This window comes from Semicossyphus pulcher, unplaced genomic scaffold (assembly GCF_022749685.1).
Source record: "Semicossyphus pulcher isolate SPU_LCO1_2020_fin unplaced genomic scaffold, fSemPul1.0.p SCAF_12, whole genome shotgun sequence".
Classification (NCBI taxonomy): Eukaryota; Metazoa; Chordata; class Actinopteri; order Labriformes; family Labridae; genus Semicossyphus; species Semicossyphus pulcher.
The window spans coordinates 15,710,071-15,724,912 of NW_027211626.1; the positions used below are offsets into that span (position 1 = coordinate 15,710,071).

Here is a 14,842-nt window from a genome sequence, read left to right on the forward strand (position 1 = left end):
TCCTTGTCCTCTCCCAGAGTTCATCGAGGGAGTCTCACAGTTCAGCGTGAAGGGAGATAAGGAACAGAAGCTTCGATGTGAGTGTACCTCTTTCTTAGTTAGCACTGCTGGTTCAAGGTCTGCTTGTTCTGCTGCTTTGGGACTAAAATCATCTGAGGTTTGGTCTCCTGTGTGTCCCTTGTTCTGTTTGTGTCACCCTGCCGTTCTGCTGCAGCCAAAACTCCCCTGGGTAATAAACCGTAAATGTTGAGCACTGTGCACAGTCAACTGTCAGACATGAATTTATCAAAGACAACTCTCCTTACATTTGGTGCTGTCATGGTGTTGTTGTGTCGACTGATGGACACTCCCGTCTCCTGCTTGGCTTTCAGTCGCTTTCAGGATCTACGACATGGACAAAGACGGCTACATCTCCAACGGCGAGCTCTTCCAGGTGCTGAAGATGATGGTAGGAAACAACCTGAAGGACACGCAGCTCCAGCAGATCGTGGACAAGACTATTATCAACGCAGACAAGGACGGAGACGGCAGGATATCCTTCGAAGAGTTCTGTGCAGTAAGTACAAGCCCTGGTGGGATGTTATGGGGGCGGTGACATTTCTGCTGATGCAGCTTGTTATGGTGAAGGCAAATGTCAAAAGGGCAAAAGACATCGGGAAGAACACAACAGCTTTTTGCAAAGGCTGGATGCACTGGGTTTCTGTTTCATGCTGGAATCGGCGTCAAAGTGCATACCGCCTTTACATCTGTCTTAAAACCTTGGATCATGTGAATACTAATATAAGGAGAGCAAAATGGGACATAAAGGCTCGGACGTAGAGGTTTGCTTTGTAAGAACAAGAGAAGATAAGAACAGGTGGAGTATATGTGAGTGACAAGGGGTTAGAAAGATTCATATTTGCTTGATTTCTGCAGTGAGAGGGACCAGGAACCTTCACAGTTCTGTTGTGAAGTTCTCCTTATTTGACATCCAGGTGACTGGGCGGACATTAAGAGAATACGTCCCTAAATATCTACAGGAATAAGATCCTTGCTTGTTGGACTTGGTTAGCAAAGGATCGAAAGAACCATCAGACTGAGGTAGAAGACTGTTCAAAGCTTTGTAATAATTGTGTGATCTACAGCGGATAAAAGAGGCAGCCAAAGGATAGAAGGAGCAGAGTGATACTTTCCTGCTAGGAGCCAAGACGCTGCATTTCTGGATGAGTAATTAGTAGCTAAGGGTGTTAAGGTAATTTAAGACAAAGCTTATCTTTTGCACATCACCAAAAGATGAGCTCTTTAAAGTCTTTTACTGAGGACAAAGATTTTGCTGATCTGTGACAGCATTTTTCTTTGTCATATTGATTTAACCAAAAGTACACCTTAATTATCTGATTGAATAATAATCTAATCACACAGGTGCTTGTCGAAACATCAGCGACATAACTCGTGTCTTGTTGGACCCCAGAGGAACCGGCTCTGCTCAGAGACATTTTGTGAAATGAATGGCACCCACTCTCTCTCTCTGACAGACACAAGGCCCACATTTGACGGCTGTCTCTCTGGAGCCCGGGACTAAAAAGGCTCTCGTCCTTGTGGGGGTGTATTTCCCGGGCGGTGCAGGAGAATATCGGATTCTGATTTTAACAATGTGGCGCCGCTCAAACACTTCGAGGTTCAGGGAAGAGAGACTGTGGGATATGATTTCAGTCTGGCTGGTTCTGTTCTGAGCAGTTTAAGAGAGACTGAAACAAAGAAGGTGTAAAAATAACACAATGAATGGATGTAAAAACAGATTTTGTAATAGGGTTGCAGTAAAAAAAGGAAAGTGTTTTTACACCTCCAGAGCTACGGCAAGTTTCACTAGTATAACACCACATGTTGGCGTCTAAATGTAACTGTTGTGCAGTTTACACACAAAGACTCATTCACTTGTTATTTGATGTTAAGAACAGACGCTGGATGCTGAAGCTACCTTGGCTAAGTTAAAGAGTGAGAACTGCTCTGCCTGTTAAAAACGGGAAACGGTCGAATGTGTTGTTGTGGCTCTGGAGGATCTTTGCAAAATTTGAATAAAGTGACCCTAAAGTCACTCACTGGTCAAAAACACCCGCTAACATCCGGCTTTTTGCTTAGTGGGAAAGGCTACAATCAGCATTCAGACCCGGGTCAAATTATTCTGCAGTAGACCCGGGTAATTATCACCCCGGCTCTGATCGGCATTGATGGGAACACCCAGGTTGACATGCTAATCTCCGCCCCCTTACTGGCACGATACTATGCTCCGTCGCTGCGACTCCTTGTTGTCTCAGCTACAAATTCCGCCACTAACACTCGAACATCGTTCCAAATTTGTCATGCCGATTTTAATAAACAGACTATAAAGCCCTAACCACCATAACATCTTCACTGTTTACTAACCCTGTCTCCGGCGCATTTGTTGACGTCAGACGGTGACGCAGCAGGAAAGAGACCAAAAGGAGTATACTTCACTGGCAATGGGAAAACAGACAATCTTCATCTATAGGCAGGTCTTCCCAGGTCTGAAAAACCTGCGTCAACGTGCTAAATTTAGGCGGGAAAGGGGTATAAGACAGGGGTTCTCAGCTGGTGGGTCGGGACCCAAAAGTGGGTCGCAGAGCTGTTTTCAGTGTGTCGCTGATGAGTGCTTGAAAAAAAGAAAGTTGTGGCATAAGGTCAATGCTGCGCTTTTATTTTATGGGTTTCCTATGACGTCCGTGTAGCAGTAGTGTAGTTTATTCACACTCCATGTATAAGTGGTTAAAAATGTTAAGAAATATGGGTGCTGATTTGTCAGTAAGGATGTGGTGGTGGGTCCTGACGCTTATCATCAAGACATTTTGACTTCTCATAGTAGGAAAAACACAGGTATATACACAATAATAACAAGTGCATTACATGTAGATTAGTAGCTTCAGGGCCCCAATATTGTGCATGCTGGTGCCTGTCATGGTCTACGGGGACACTTAATGGAACTGAGCCATCATTATGTTGTCACTACCACCTTTTCCTGCTATGACGAGGCAAAATTCTTACTGTAAAAAAAGGTGCATTCCATGGCATTGACACTGAAGCACCTTGCTGGATTTTAGCGATTTGGCAATGTACTTTTCACCCACATATCCCATTGCTTCCTTTAACAGCTCCCTATAACATGAATGAATGTGTGTCTCCTCTCCCTCCAGGTGGTCGGTGGTCTCGATATACACAAAAAGATGGTGGTGGACGTGTGAGCGCCTCTCCGCTCGCTGACTCCCTCCCTTCCTCCTCGACACTCGCTTTCTCCACCGTCTCTGAAGATCTGCTCAAGACGTCCGGCAAAACGCTCTCTGTGTAACTCAATGGAAGTATTCTCTCTCTCTCTTTTATCTCTCTCTCTTTCTGTGAAGCCACTTTTTCTTTACAAAAAACCACGGGCCTCGCGAAGCCAACTTTGAAGTGTTATCGAACTGTAAATCCTCTCAGTAACCCGGTCGTAGCACTTTAAGAGACTGAAGGACATCTGTTTGTCATTGGCAAGAGCATCTCCGATTGTGGATGAGGGGGGAGGACGGTCGGGGAAAGGGGGCGCGGTGAAGAGCCTGGTTGGCTTGTTCATATTTCATCCTCTTTTTTTTTTTGGTAATTGTTATTTTTGATATTTATTTTTTGTTCTTGTCTTTTATAAAGAAGAAAAAATACAAGTATATCTTTGGTTGTCTCGTGAGGGGAAGTGTATAGTATTTTAACACTTGACTTACAGTACAACTAGAAAGTAGGGTATGAAGTGCCAACCAGAACATATCCAGAAACCAGTCCGAGTTATTACCTATCATCACCGCTGTCAATCACGCCAGACAAACCGGCCTGTGACGCTTCCAACTGCAAACAAAATTCAGATTTTCTAACACTCTGTCCTGTTTTAGCTTCCATGCAACTTGTTTTGGAATACACCAGTGAAGCTTCGGTCATTCTTCGCTAAGTTCGCTAACTCATGCTTTTCTTTTGTTTTGTTTTTTTGTGATAAGGTTGCTAGTTTTATTCATACTTAAGAATGTGTTTATATTGTTCGAGATTATCCTTGTTTTTCCTGTCATGAAATTCTAGTTAGATAAATAAATGCCAAGAAAATGTCTTTCCAAAAGAATCTGTGGTTGCAAACTGATACGTGGTTTACTCTTGATGAAGCATCTTGCATTTCAGTGTGCATCCATAAGACAGACAATCTGTAATGCACAGAATAGCTCTGCGCTCGCAAGGACAAATAGAAGATGGTGAATTAATTTCAAGACTTTTGTTGAATCTGAAGAACAGAGGCTGGATGGACTTGGCTAAGAACTAAGGGGGATAGTTTGAGAGTGAATAATGGTGAGATTATACACCGTTTGTGCTAGTGTATAGCAATTAAAGAGACTTATCTGCAGGCAGCGTTTTTTTGTAACCAATATGTGTATATTAGGTAATCAATGTGTGCTCATCCTCTCTAACAGCCGGAGGAGAAAGGCTTTGCCTCTGCTTCACATGAATACTTACCTTTCTCAGTACAGCGCAGGACGGGTCAGAGTTTTCTCTAACGCAACACTTAAAATCTTAACACGTTGGCATGATCAGTGTGCAATGGGATAGGCTGTAAATTGTAGTTTATTTTTTGAAAGTGTACATTTCAAAAGTTGGCTTCTTCTCCCACTTTTTTTTTTATTTCTGTCACTATCACCTTATTTTCTCCCCCTCACACCAACATTTACCAACGGGGAGAAAAACTCAAATTCAACCAAATTTTTAAGGGAAACATGCTTCCTACCATGAGCAGCACCGGGAAAGCTTTTTGTTTTGCTTTGGAGGCCGACTGCTGGCTCGAACAGGAGTTGTTAGACAGAGACGTGACTCTGGAGCGCTCCGCCGTCCCTTATCCCAAAGCTCTGCACGGCTTGGGCCTCCCTGTGCTTGCATGACATGGAAATATATTTTTTTGTTGTGCATGTAGAACAATTTTTTGAAATAATCCTCTTGTTTACACATGGATGGTGATGTTAATATATTTAAGAATTTAATGGTATACAATATGGATGTTGCCAAACTTTGGTAAATGTACACATATTATGAGAGGTAATCCAAATGAACTGAACTACATGTAACTTTTTGTATTTAACCCGGGTCAGCCAGATGCTTCTATTCCAGTAAGAGTTGCATATCTGATCCTGTCTCAAACTGCCACACACTGTACTCAGCTTAAAGGGGAAAATTGGATGTTTTTTTCTTTCTTTTGTATATAAGTATTTGTTAAATGCAGTTCTGGCTCTCTGTTCTCTGTATAGTTCAGACCGCGCTTTAGTTTGTAAGTGCTTCTTTTCTCTGAGGGACTTGGGTTCTTCTTAGTTTGTGTGGGGAGATCTGAAAAGATTTAAGTTTGAGAACCTTTTTTTTTTTTTTTTTCTTTTTCTGCATGCTGCATCTTATGCTGTGGGACTGTTGGAAACTTGATACTGTATGAAAATTAAATAAAATTTAAATAAACTTTGAAATGTTGAAAGTAATACATTTCTCATCACTTTTTTGCAATGTCTTCTTTAAATATTAATTAGTTCCTGGTCCTCCGGTTGTTGTGGTCCTTTATTTTTTTGTAGTCCTGTTTCGGCTTCTCTCAGACTTGCTCGGCTGTGTGGACAATGTTGGGCTCGGACAACCGTAGAGCTATCCTGGCCTACACTTTCTTGTTGCTGGTCGCCGTTTCCAATTCCCTCTGGATGTCCTCTTCCGCATAAACGCTCAGCAAGGCCTGCACCTTGTCGTCGGACCATCTGCATAGGCTTTCATCTGACTCCATCTCAAAGCACGACCGACGATCTCCAAGCATGATGACAAAACAGTGAGCTTGCAGGTGCAGTCTTTTAAACATGGCGGGTGAATAAAATGCTGCGAGTACTTGACCAATCGGAAACGATCAACACTGCAGGCCCTGCCCTGAATGTTCCTGGACTTATGGAAAGTACTACCCCCGAGCAGGGACTTTTCAGGGGGTAAGTTCCTAAAAAGGTTCCTGCTGTCGAAAAGCACCTCTATTTTACACGTCAGTGACAAAAATTGAAGTCTTTCCTCAATGTGAATTGAAATGATTTATTTACAAAAACTCATCCTTACAGTTAATTACACTCTGTTCATGCAAGTATCGTGACTTTGCTTTATGTTTTAGGGTCCCCTGATCCAAAAACGTGTTACCATGAAACCAGCTGACAGCTTAAACCATGAGGCCATAACAGAGGATCCTGAGGTGTCCAAAACAGTCCCATCTCATCACCACAGAGCAAAGCTGGGGAAGGGATAAATACACACAGCAGCCAATGAGACTTCAGAATCTCTCGGCTGTTCGGCTAGCCACCACCCTGATGTTTCCATAGACCTTTGAAGGTGGACTTCCTGTAGGGGCAAAAAGGTGTTTAAAGGTCATCTCTCAGCTCAACATGGTTTCAAAGAGTCCTGTTCCAAATATGAGATCCACCATCTGATCATGATTGCTGTGCTGTTGTAATGAAACAATATATTTCTTACCTAGGATTAAGTTACATATCGCTGTCCGGGCCATCTTGATATTCTGGAAAGATCCTAAAATGTGAACTTTCCTGTTAAAAGACAGAAGAAGGAGGTTTGAATGCTTGTTATTCACAAACACTAAATAACTAACACCAAAGTTATCATGATTACTTATTGGGTACTCACGTGTCTGCAAGCACAATGCGAGTCTTTGTGACATTTTCAATGGTGAACTTGGTTTTTCCTCCCTTCCCTGCTATTCTTCCAATGGCTCTCGATAAGTGGTCTCCCTTTAGAGGTTTCACTGCCAAGACGGACAAAAGAGAGCATGTTTAGTCAGATATGATGCAGTTTCTTTTGCAGCAGGGACAAAAAAAAGTTTCAGAACAGACAGAAGTACCAGGTCCGTGACCTCTTACCGTCTGTGACATCAAAGCTCTCAAGGAAGAGTTCGTCTAATCTGATTAGAGCCAAGGCATCCTGGAAAGAGAAAGTGAGGGTGTGTGAATCACTGTCCAAAATCAAACACTTAGATTTACATGTCTGTCCATTAAAGGTCAAATATGACCACACGTATATCTGTCAGCTCTATAAACTGTAGTCTAAACCTTTTATTTGTTTACTTACTTCGACCTGGAATCCCAGAACAAACGCTCTAACAAAATCTGTTGCTTTTGTGAGTGAGCCGATGTCCTGTGTTTCTTTGCAAGTCTGAAAGAAGGTAAAATAACACAAATTAAATACATTTGCTACTTTGTCTTGTTACTGCTGAAACACCTGGATTTCCCCCCTGGGGATCAATAAAGGATTATCTTCTTATCTGTATACACATCTGCATGTGTACATTATTTCAAAAAGGCTAAATCATATCAACATTCCTGTTGTAACTTACCTTGATTTCGACATTCCTAGTTTTGAGGTTAAATCTAACTTGAAGATGTAAGTTCTCTACAATTGGGGTGAAAATCTTGAGCCAGTTATCCTTCAGCGGCGTGTATCTGTTAGCAGGGACAGCAACTTTGCGCATCTCATCTGGTCCCTGAAACACACAAGAAACAACTATCATCTCACTGTGTTAAAACCATAACAAACTAGTGGTATAATGATGTAATGTAACAATGTCATTAGAAATAAAAACTTGTGACTGATTGTCCTTTTTAAAAGGACTTTAACACAAGTTGTAATACCGGTATGCAGTTGTGCGTGGGCCAACGAATTCCTATACTGCTGGGTAGACATAAAAGTTAGGTATTTAGCTTATCAAATGTTTTGCATTCGAACACTTATTCTGCAAATTAGCTCCTGGTGGCAGCTTTTACATAATTCTGCTGTGTGTTGTGTTAATAAAAAAAAAATACCCAAGAAAATAACCACAAAAAAATTTATATTACAGTAACAAAGTGTTTTTCTCAATCATGAGCTTTAAAAGACAGTAGCTTTACTTAGCGTTGCCACTATACTTTACTGCACATGCGCAAAAAGTTCCCTTCAACGGAGGGGACTGGCTAATTTGTGACATACACATATAACAATAAATAAACATATTACAATTTATATATGATACAATCGAGTCAAATCACAGCCAAAATGTTCACATAGAGACCTTTACCTTTAGTTTGTCGCCTGAAATTGGAGGAAACTGCGGCCGCTTGCTTGCCACGGGCTCTTCTGTGTCCATGTCCGCCGCATCTTGCTCACGTTTTCGTTTCTGAGTCTTTTTAGACTTCACCTTTGTGAAAGAATCTGTGTCATTTGTACTCTCCGTAGTTGAGCCAGCTTCTGGTGTTGTATTTTTATCACTGTCCATCCTGGGAAATAGTTTTATATCCAATTAAACAGTCAAAACTGAGGCAGACGACGGCGACTTGGGCATGAGGGTGTCCTCGTGCAACGAAAAGGACCCATGCAGCCACATCGCCGAAGCCTGTAGAGAAAAAATAATGAATACTCGTGTGTAAATTGACTATATTATTTTCTTGAGTTACCAGAGTTAAAGTGAAATGGCAAGATACCCTTAAAAATGTCTGTGTATGTCAAATGCGTAAAATATTGACATCACAATTTTTAATTTTGTCAGGCATCTCTGCGGGCAGCAGCACGCTCAGCTCAGCTGTAGGAGGGACTCGACGTGGTTTGTTTTGGCAGCAAGCTACATTGCACAGTTCTGTTGTTACTTTCATAAGAATCCGTCGGTTTTACATATTAACCTACAAACAGCAAATATGTCATCGCCACTAGCAAAGCCTCAGATTATTGCGCATATTCAGAAGGGATTGAACTACACAGTCTTTGACAGTAAATGGATTCCTTGCAGCGCAAAGTTTGTCTGCCTGGGGAACTTTCCTAGAGGAACTGGAGTAATGCAAATATACGAGGTGCAGCACGGGGAGGCTCAGCTTATCAAGGAGGTAGATAACATGTAAACATTATATCATTTTGTTTGCACTCGTCCTTTTTTTTCTTAGAAATTCATTTTGTAAACTGCTTGTCTTAGGGTTAGCTTGGTTAGCTCATCCAATTGTTCTAGAAAAGCCTCGCTAAGTTGTCTCCATAGCAACAGGCAACATTAAGACAATGAACTCAAATGAAAGTTTTTGGAAAAACCCTTATCTATAGTTGGATTAATTTTGCTTTCTTTTAATTAAAGATGATGTTGGAAGTGTTACAAAAAAGGGGCTTTCTTTAAACAGCTTTCACTTCTTGACCTGACTATTGCACCTGTTCCTAATAACGCAGTGATAGACCTACAAGGTAACAACAACAACGAAGCCCTTCAGTACTCAGACTAATGGCCCTATGGTAAAACGGGCTGTCACCAGTGGGGTTAAAAAAGGCAGTGCAGGATGAGTCTTACACCTGTCTCAGTGAAAAACATCACAAAGCTTTAAGTGTTTGTCTGCACTGTGTCATACTTGCAACAAAACATATTAAATCATGTCAGATTAAATGTGTATCACATATACATGTTTGATAAGTGGGTCAATATTTGTTTAAGAAACATTCACAAGCATCTCTCATTCCACTTTTTGTCATCAATGCACCGCTGAAGTTTAAACCAAAAAACAAATGTATGGTTTTTATGTATGGTACGGTAATTGCTGTTTCACTACTTGTATTTTCCTTTTCCCTTATCTCTCGTGTTTCAGGTTGAGAAACCTAAACCCATAAAGTGTGGGACGTTTGGGGCCACCTCTCTTCAACAAAGACACATAGCAACTGGGGATTTTGACGGAAATCTTAATATATGGTAATTTATCTTCATCCACAATGTCTACATTTATGTCTAGCCAGTAATGGTATGAAATTAAATGCAAGACTTTAATCACAAACCACATATTTGCTAACTGAAGTACCTAGATTGAAAGCTGTTTTAATTCTAAAGGCTTTAATGGAAAATGTATTCAATAATTTCAAGATGAAAGTATGTGGGACTGAATTGAGAGTTCACTCTGACCCTGTTAGTGTTTACTGGGGTTCGTTGAGTGCAAATTCTTTTTTGTCCACAGGAATCTGGAGATGCCTGAAGTACCTGTGTACACTGTAAAAGCCCACAAAGAGATTGTGAATGGTATAGATGGTGTCGGTGGTCTGGGGATTGGTGATGGCGCTCCTGAGATAGTCACTGGAAGCAGAGATGGTAAGAACATTAATACAGTTAAATTTAGTTTAAAAGTAATTACTTGAAGAAAATAAAGTGCAAGAAGAAGTTCAATTAAACACTATATCCCCTTGGGTGTTTCAGGGACAGTAAAGGTGTGGGATCCCAGACAGAAGGATTCACCTGTAGCCAATATGGAGCCTGTGGAGGGAGAAACCAAGAGGGACTGCTGGACTGTTGCATTTGGTGTGTAAAATATTTAGTTTGAAAGTTATCATGCCTGTTTTAAAAATGCTACCTTCCTTTAAACTCTTCCTTTTCAAAATATAACAGTGTTCATTTTCCTTTGCTCCTTTCACTACAGGTCATGCCTTCAACGATCAGGACCGCTGTGTGTGTGCTGGCTATGACAACGGGGACATCAAACTCTTCGACCTGCGGAATATGTCTCTACGTTGGGAAACCAACATTAAAAATGGGGTAAGGTGAACTCTTTGAAATGGTAAAACAACATGAAAACCATATGCAAAGAAGTGGTTACAGCAGCTTCTGTGGTCCCATGGGATATTTGTGAAGTTAATGATGTTTAATATTTCATATAGCTTGTGTGGAACCGCAGAAATAATATTACAAACATTTTGGAAGAAAATGGGAAATCAAACTGACCAGGATTGAATGTAGAACTGATGTTTTTTTTAGGACAAAATGTCCAAACTTCTACTATTTATTTTTGCACTGAACCTGTACTTGACTCAGAACGTATAAAAAACAGGGACTGGAGCTGGAAATGACTTCCCAGCATCATTTAAACTGCACATAAAACCACAGGGGAAGTCTGAGGTTCCCTTCACACACCATATAAAAAGCACTTCACTGATTTTATACACAGTCATCTCTAATTCGTCACCTTTTGAATGTAGATATGCCAGCCAGGGGTCATTATGTCCATTTCAACACATTTACGGTGTGTGGGAAATATTGTGTGGTGGAGCCGTCCCATGTGAAAAATCCAGGGTGTGACTGTTATTTTTTCTGACATCATTGCCAGGTATGTGCTGTGGAGTTCGACAGGAAAGACATCAACATGAACAAACTGGTGGCCACCTCACTGGAGGGAAAATTCCACGTCTTTGACATGAGAACACAGCACCCCACCATGGGCTTCGCCTCCGTTTCCGAAAAGGTAATTGACCTGGGTGGAGCGAGACAGACGGAAGTTTGGCTCCTATGTATGGGAAAAATGTCAAAAGGTTATTATTATTATTGTTATTATTACATTTGTATGGTACAGAGGGAAATGGGATGCACGTCGTTTTGACCATTTTCACAGCTGGAAATGTTTGGGGTCGTGTTTGTCTAACATTTTCTGTGGCTTTGTGACATTGGCCAAAAATGACACTGGGCTGGTGAGGAGAGAGAAGTGTGGCTTTTGGGGGGAAAATCTTAGAAAAACATACTTAAATCTGCTTTAGCGCACAGGCCGCCTCGCCAAGTGTTTGCAGGGTCTGGGAGATCAGAGGCCTCGGTTTTTTTAAATATTTGTCCAGTTCTTCTGAAACATCAACAGCTGCCACATCAGAGTCCCACCAGATATTTTAGTCCAAAATCAGATATTAGTATAGCTCTATATACAAGGTATACTTTAGATTGTTTTAATTATATTATTATAATATTAAAGTAGTCGAAGATTTTTATTTAAATAAATGTCTGTAAAGTCGCTATCTATCGCCGAATGAGGTAACACTATGGTGACTGAGCCTATGGCCCACTGATGAAAGCCTTTGTATTTGCAGTCTACAGCATTATTATGGTCTGGGTGTCTGGCGCAACTTTCACGGAAAAAATTACAAGTGGCGCCCAGTTAGTGACGTGTTTTCCATCACCCAGCAGTGGTTGGTCTGCCAGAGAGGGTAGGTGGAGCTAAGCGGCTGCTTTTCCGGTCTCTGCAAGCATTGCGAGTAAACAGTAATCTACTATGGCTGAACAAACAAAGAAAAGATCGCTGACTACAGATACAACTTCAAAAATAAGTTAAAATCCAAAGAAAAAGTAACAAATTCGATGCTCAGATGAAGCAAACAGTCTAAAAAGGAAAGCGACTGTCAGCGAGGAAAATCAAGAGTTACAACCGGAGCCAACGGAGGACATCACACATAAAACACTGTCTGGATATCTGGGAAGTGTGCTCCCGCAATTACCGATTATCACCATAGGTGCCGCCAAAGAGAACGAAGCTGAGATCTTCGAGATTATAACTTTAACGTGTTGAAACTGTAGATGAACATTTTCTGTCACAATAAGTGTCAAACTGTACGAACTACTGGCTAGTGGATCCTGAAGGCACCATTTGCTGTTTTTGTTAATTAGGATATAGTTTGCTTTTCCTTTCTGTATATTAAGGTATTGCATTAACACATTGTTTTATGAAGCAAGACTCGTTAATAATTAATAAATGAATATAGCTTTTTTATAAATAAAGTAATTGCTTTCCTAAATGCAGTGTGGCCAGTTTACACAAGAAAAAAACTCTTCCATCTGTGATGTAACTTTAAACAGAGCTTAGTATTTAAGTCAACATACAGTAATAGTCAAGACTGTTTAAATGTTGGAAAAAATTACACATTAAGGCCGCACTGTTTGACCCTCAGCATATGAAAGTGCAGGAGAGGTTTTCACACAGGTTAACAATGTGTGCAGTGAATGTTGCCATGACTAATTTACTTGTTTCGGCAGGTGAATGACGCCTATTCTTTATTTTAGGCTCATAAGTCGACCGTCTGGCAGGTGAAGCATTTGCCTCAAAACAGAGATATCTTTATGACTGCAGGGGGAGCAGGCAGCCTCCATCTATGGAAATAGTAAGTAATGCATTTGTAGGTACAACAGATACATAAATTCTCATCTTGAAGGTTGTTATTTTGTAACAATCAAATTTCCTACTTTTCTATAAACTAATGCATTGACATATGTTCATTGTCCTTTCCAGCGAGTATCCTGCTCAGAGAAGCAAGAAGGACTCGGATGACGGGGATGTCGGCGTAGCCGGCTCCGTCAACCTCTTACAGAATGTCACTCTGTCCACTCAGCCCATCGCCAGCCTGGACTGGAGCCCCGACAAGCAGGGCCTGTGTGTGTGCTCGGGCTTCGACCAGTCTGTCCGAGTGCTCATTGTCACCAAACTCAACGTGGTGTGAAAAAGTAAACCACAACAGAGACTGCTGATGACGAGCTGTGCAGCCTGAGAGGAAATGAGTCACAACTGCAGAGACGCACCAGTATTGTGTAAATCACTGCCCTTTTGTGAGGCTGAATTTTTACAGGCAACAGTTTTCTAGTCTTGGCAGCTGGCGTTTTTAACATTTGATATTCATCTTTAGACTTTAATCTCGCCAGAAATCCATTTATCTGAATACAATGAGGAAACTGACTTTGTTATGTTGATTGGTCTTCGTAAATGACCCCTGACAAATATATAGTTCTTGATGTCCTGCAGTGCACAGAAACCCCCCTTCAACACCAGGATACACATGAAGAAATTAGTCATACAGCCTCTGGTTCGGAATAACACATTGGGATCAACATTTATTTTCTTTATCTATTTCCATTTTTGTAGGATGCTCACTGAAACAATCGTCTTTTGTTGCACTATTGGTGAACATTGTTTTACTGGAGTTTTGTCTATTGTTGAAGTTGTCACTTTGATATGTCATTTTTATTGCAAACTCTGAGAAATTAAAGGTGCATTTGGAAAAAAGATGAATTTTTTTATCTGTATTTATAACACGTGTAAGTACAGTTAAGGGATACAGTAACCAAACTCTGATTCACTTTATGATTTAGAAACATAAATACAGGTATTTGTTAAAGGATTACAAGCATTATCATAACCAACACTTGAACCTGAAGAAATCCTGCAGGTCCTGATCGTCCTCCTCTCGGTCGTGGATCTTTGCGTACACACTCCTCAGCAGCTTGGTCATGCCCTTTTGATCAAGGACGTCGATGAATTTTTCTATGCAACCTAGAAAACACAACCACATATTACTACATCAAAGTTGATATTTAACGTGACTTTCCCTTTCCAGAGTCGGTCAGTCATCTGAGATCATGTATGTCCTCTATGTAACATGCCATCTATCTGGGCATGGCACTACTTGAATGTAATACATCTCTATTAATAGAACGCCATGGCATGTCACATGGATCCGACTGCATGATTCCAATACAACACTATTTGCACAATTGTTAAATATAATCAAAGTAAAATAATTAAATATACATATATATTAAAAAGAAGAACATGATAGTCGGTTTCATATGTTTCTGTACCTGACAACCTTCAAAGACTTATGTCACTATGTCAATGGTATTTCAAATAGTAGTAGCAGTAATCACTTAGGCCCATGACTTTGCCGTATGCTACGAGGCTGGGGCCCAGCTGCGGATGGTCGAACTGCTCCAGTGACATCAGCATGCGGACAATCTCTCCCGTGATGAAGGCATCATCGAAGCTTTGCTCTGCCACCGGCTTCAGAGGGAATCTGCGGTAAACCTCCACCGCAGCCCGAGGATCTGATGGCTCCAGCAGCTGCACGAGCTCAATGTAGGCATCGTGGACCTAGAGGGTCAGGTAATTATGAACCAAATCAACCCCAGACGTCTGCCAAGTTCTTGTCCGTCAGAGGTCAACCATCCAGGAACTGCTTTCCTGTGTTGATTGATTAGCACATATTC

General features: G+C 41.1%; 3 protein-coding genes across 4 annotated transcripts in view; 2 read left to right on the forward strand and 1 right to left on the reverse strand.

Annotated features, from left to right (window-relative positions):
- LOC138588343 (calcineurin subunit B type 1) overlaps window positions 1-5,516 on the forward strand; it is a 26,542-nt gene extending 21,026 nt beyond the window's left edge. The window contains exons 4-7 of one of the 2 annotated variants that reach the window (XM_069658408.1): window positions 18-77; window positions 215-229; window positions 372-556; window positions 3,189-5,516. In XM_069658408.1, coding sequence (XP_069514509.1) covers window positions 18-77; window positions 215-229; window positions 372-556; window positions 3,189-3,236 — 308 coding nt within the window. In that variant the 3' untranslated portion in view covers window positions 3,237-5,516. The remainder of the gene's footprint in view (window positions 1-17; window positions 78-214; window positions 230-371; window positions 557-3,188) is intronic. The other variant, XM_069658409.1, reaches the window with a different exon arrangement.
- Window positions 5,517-8,390, reverse strand: pno1 (partner of NOB1 homolog). Its single transcript, XM_069658407.1, has 7 exons — window positions 8,120-8,390; window positions 7,403-7,549; window positions 7,138-7,221; window positions 6,930-6,990; window positions 6,697-6,814; window positions 6,529-6,599; window positions 5,517-6,396 (listed from the first exon to the last, which is right to left on the reverse strand). The coding sequence occupies exons 1-7, from the start codon at window positions 8,315-8,317 to the stop codon at window positions 6,329-6,331; spliced, it is 747 nt and encodes a 248-aa protein (XP_069514508.1). The 5' UTR covers window positions 8,318-8,390; the 3' UTR covers window positions 5,517-6,328.
- Window positions 8,391-8,665: 275 nt separating this feature from the next.
- On the forward strand, window positions 8,666-13,882 carry dnaaf10 (dynein axonemal assembly factor 10). The gene is made up of 8 exons (XM_069658980.1): window positions 8,666-8,918; window positions 9,657-9,757; window positions 10,017-10,147; window positions 10,253-10,354; window positions 10,473-10,588; window positions 11,157-11,291; window positions 12,869-12,966; window positions 13,095-13,882. Exons 1-8 carry the CDS (start codon window positions 8,733-8,735, stop codon window positions 13,300-13,302), a joined length of 1,077 nt encoding a protein of 358 aa, XP_069515081.1. The 5' UTR covers window positions 8,666-8,732; the 3' UTR covers window positions 13,303-13,882.
- The last annotated feature ends 960 nt before the right edge of the window (window positions 13,883-14,842 follow it).

What these genes read in the sequence shown, in the direction of transcription:
- dnaaf10 (XM_069658980.1), top strand. Translation starts at nt 8,733, where the DNA reads ATGTCATCGCCACTAGCAAAGCCTCAGATTATTGCGCATATTCAGAAG. An exon ending in GACGGAAATCTTAATATATG is followed by an intron (nt 9,758 to 10,016) that starts GTAATTTATCTT and finishes TTTTGTCCACAG; the next exon opens with GAATCTGGAGATGCCTGAAG. An exon ending in AGTCACTGGAAGCAGAGATG is followed by an intron (nt 10,148 to 10,252) that starts GTAAGAACATTA and finishes TGGGTGTTTCAG; the next exon opens with GGACAGTAAAGGTGTGGGAT.
- pno1 (XM_069658407.1), bottom strand. Translation starts at nt 8,317, where the DNA reads ATGGACAGTGATAAAAATACAACACCAGAAGCTGGCTCAACTACGGAG. An exon ending in CTAGGAATGTCGAAATCAAG is followed by an intron (nt 7,222 to 7,402) that starts GTAAGTTACAAC and finishes ACCTTCTTTCAG; the next exon opens with ACTTGCAAAGAAACACAGGA. An exon ending in TTCTGGGATTCCAGGTCGAA is followed by an intron (nt 6,991 to 7,137) that starts GTAAGTAAACAA and finishes TTCTCTTTCCAG; the next exon opens with GATGCCTTGGCTCTAATCAG.